Below are 3,918 nucleotides of genomic sequence, written 5' to 3'. Positions count from 1 at the left end.
TCGACTGGTATCTCACACCATCAGAGTGAACCAACTTGAAGATTTCATAGAATTTCTTGATGATTGCTATCCTGAGCTAGGTCCTAACCTAACCTCTGCTGCTTCAGTGAAAGATGTCATGAAAGTTGTTAAAACCAAATGCAATGTCATCAATATTGCACCAGTAAAGGAAGTGGTCAGCTTTTATAGCATAACAGAAGCTAATCCATTGATATCTGATTATAGTACAACACTTGATGAGCTTTGTCACAAACTTAAGCTTCAATTCTTGCTCGATAAAAAGCTTTCAATGAGTGATTTTCTCATTTGTGAAACAATTGAGTTTGTTCTAGACTGGGATCCTGCTGAGCACTTATTGAATGATATTCGTCGTTTAATGGAGAAAGTATTCAAAGGATTGAGCAGAAGGATCATAGTCAAAAGCATGCATAAAGGGAACTCCATCATTATCATTTGTGGTGCTCCTACTCATCTAATGAATGCTTTGCAATTGAGGGCTCGTGATAATCTTACTGTGCTGCAAGAAGAATTTGCTTTGATGCAATTGAAAATAGGACACTGCAAGGTATATGATAGGACCATCAGGAACAAAGTATATATACCAGTTATGAATCTATCTATATGAATATAATAGGAGCTAAAGATTGTTGCAGAGGAAATTGAAATGCATGAAGGAGAATTAATAAAGATAAATCCATGCCTCAATGACAAAGAAAGTATGAGATACATTATTTTGCTTATAAAATTAAATCAATGTATGTACAGGTCTCCTTGATGATCAAGTAGCACAACTTATACCTTTAAAACAGAAACAAGGTAAGGACATTACATTACATTATAATCATTAGTTATAATAATTTTAGGATTTATCAATAGTAGCATGCAAGCATCAGGTATAGCAAAAATTTTGCATTATTGTAATTATAATTATAAAGGTTTTAAATCTAAAATCAAACAAATGAAAAGAGAAAAGGCTGCAAGCACAAAAAAGCGAATGTTACTAAAAGAAAATGAACATTTACAATCTACTCTAAGGATCAGAATAAGTATATACATGCTTCATTAGCTTCTAATGACATAATACATGTACTTTAAAACAGGTCGAAAGGAAGTACTACAAGACAATGAAAAAGAAATTAAGGAACTGCAGGAAAGTATATCATCTATTAGTGTGCAACTGCTTGAAATGAAACCTTGCAGTAAGTATATATCTTTATTAATATTCTAATCAGACATCAATAGATAAAGAAGTGAAATCCACACAGACAGTGCTATCATCCAATGGATCTATCTGTGAAGCTCAAGATGATTATAATGAAACAACTATTTCATTCAAAAAGGGTGAACTACTTCAGTTAAGTACAAATGGACATGAGGTACAATCACTGGAGAGTGGACAGAAGAGTGCTGTTCCAATGATATACATTGGATACTCAAGAGTAGAATTACTTTACTTGTTTCAGTTTGCAGTGACAAAGGAAGGATTATCCCTCCTACCTGCTCTCCTTGATGATGATGAAAAAGCAGAATATTTTATGCTAAAAATTACTAAAGATCCTACTCTATTACAATCATTGAGGGAATTGATCACAAAGGATAAATGTAAATAAACATGTATGGTGCATGCTTGTTTAATAAAACTTTTTATACAGTATTTGTAGCTAATTATAATTTTGAAGCACAAACCTTGGATAACTTAACTTTCAAAAAAGGTTTGGCAACAATAAAGAAATGATTATTACCCAATAATGTACTTTTACAGGAGAAGTACTTAAAGTAGTTAAATATCATGAAGATAATGATTGGTGGTATATGCATTCACTTCATACAGGCAATAAAGGCAACATACCAATTAATTATATAATACCAATTGAACAAAAATACTCGCCAATGTAAAAAAATTCTAAAGTTAAAGGATTTTTTATTAATTAACAATAGGTACTACAAATACATCTACTATCATAAAGTGAGTTGTGATGAAGCAGAGGAGAGACTGAGTCAAGCAGGCACTCAAGCAGGTACTTTCCTAATTAGAGATAGTGAAAGAAGCAAACCTGGACACCATTATTCCCTCTCACTTAATGGTGGAGCTACTATCAGGCACTATTGCATATACAGTGAGTTTTATAAGCATCATATATTCCCTCGTGTCCAGTTTGACTCACTCAATGACCTGGTACATCACTACATGATGAAAGCTGATGGTCTGGCCTGCTCACTAACGGTTCCTATACCTAAACAAGTAAACATACCCATTGCAATGGATAAAGAGTTGGAAATTAATAAGTCATCAATCAAATTTGAACAATGCATAAGTGTAAGACAGTTTGGAGAGACAGGGAAAGGTAATTGGAAAGGTAAAGGGACAGTTATAATTAAGACAAATATAGCAACAAATATTACACAAGAAACATTCATTAAGGAGGTAAATATGTTGCTAAAAATTAATCATAAGAACATCATCAGTCTATATGGTGCTTGTACTGAAGACTATCCTTTTTATATTGTAACAGAGCCAATGAATGAAAATCTCAAAGAATTCCTAATTACAAATAATCCTACACCAGCAGAGTTGGTAGATATTGCTATACAAGTTACTGATGGTATGATGTATCTAGGAGAACAAGATTACATTCATTGTGATCTAAGAGCAGAAAATATACTATTAGGAGATCATAACACTGTCAAGATAGCAAACTTTCATCTTGCCCAACACCTCAATGGCAATGAATACTACAGCATTAAGAAATGTAATGTACTAGCTTACAGATGGACAGCACCTGAAGGATATACTGCAGAATGACTAAGTATTAAATCTGATGTTTGGTCATTTGGTATATTACTATGGGAAATCGTTACTAAAGAAGATCTACCATATCCTGGCATGACTGATAAAGAAGTAGGGGAATTAGTATCAGAAGGTTATCTTATGCTCATACCCCGAGATTGTCCTGAACCATTTAAACAACTTATGATAAACTGCTGGAAACATAATGATGAGGAGAGGCCCAAATTTAAGGATATCTTTGATGTACTTATCACTTATGATACTCACGATACTTAATAATATACATTTACATAAAGTTACTACAACCTGGGACTCATGTAGCCTCAGGTCATTTATGCACAATGTCATTTGTCAATGTCAAATTCAAAGTGAACATGACAGGTCAACATGTACATGTAGCATGTGAAGTACTGAAAATAGGTGACAGGGGCATGCTTACATGGTACTATAACATTTTGTTGGTACATGTACAATTGTAATTGTACATGTAATTATACAACCTAAGGTATTAGACCCCAAGTTATTTCTATTTTACCTTTCATCATTGTTTCGTTGTTTCAAAATTTAATAATTATTTTTGTGAAAGCATTATGATTGAAATTAAGCAAAAGAGGCATACATACACATAGTCACATATGTTAGATGTAACATGTACGTTACATGTGTTTCTAATCTCTTATTCCCTCCTTCCCTATAACATACGTGACTCAATGAGATGGTTTTATCATTGACTCCATTGAGGTTTCCCTTCTTAGGACCAAACAATCTCCTCCAATGATAATGATAAGTAACACCTGGTGATGAATCAGGCCATGTACTGGATAATATCTTAATATGATCAGTTGGTAGTGTAATAACTGGATGTTCATTAGCAACTGCTATTGTAAGGACTGTAGAGAGAGAGGAGGAGAGATGGATAAGGGAAAAGGTGGAGAGTGTGCATGCACAAAGATCACAAAAAATATATATGTTGATGTATAAACCAACAAAATGCATGGTACAATTTCTATGAAAAAGGAATTTCATACAAAATAATAATTGAGCTGATAAATTGTGATAGATATACACTTTATATTTGAAGAAATTGGCAAAAATACTGTCAAGATGCACTCTTTCTCCTCATCATAATC

The 3,918-nt window shown here is 33.2% G+C and overlaps 1 protein-coding gene and 1 pseudogene across 1 annotated transcript in view; both read left to right on the top strand.

The window, feature by feature from the left end:
- LOC100636127 (uncharacterized) overlaps nt 1-848 on the top strand; it is a 1,570-nt gene extending 722 nt beyond the window's left edge. The window contains exons 4-6 of the mRNA XM_020003109.1: nt 81-592; nt 635-716; nt 766-848. Coding sequence (XP_019858668.1) covers nt 81-592; nt 635-716; nt 766-848 — 677 coding nt within the window. The remainder of the gene's footprint in view (nt 1-80; nt 593-634; nt 717-765) is intronic.
- Nucleotides 849-1,657: 809 nt separating this feature from the next.
- Nucleotides 1,658-3,065, top strand: LOC109586885 (tyrosine-protein kinase SRK3-like; annotated as a pseudogene).
- Nucleotides 3,066-3,918: the final 853 nt, after the last annotated feature.

This window comes from Amphimedon queenslandica, unplaced genomic scaffold (assembly GCF_000090795.2).
Source record: "Amphimedon queenslandica unplaced genomic scaffold, v1.1 AMPQUscaffold_12755, whole genome shotgun sequence".
NCBI lineage: Eukaryota > Metazoa > Porifera > Demospongiae > Haplosclerida > Niphatidae > Amphimedon > Amphimedon queenslandica.
The sequence above is the reverse complement of the archived record's forward strand: the minus strand, read 5'-3'. Positions and strand labels throughout refer to the sequence as shown.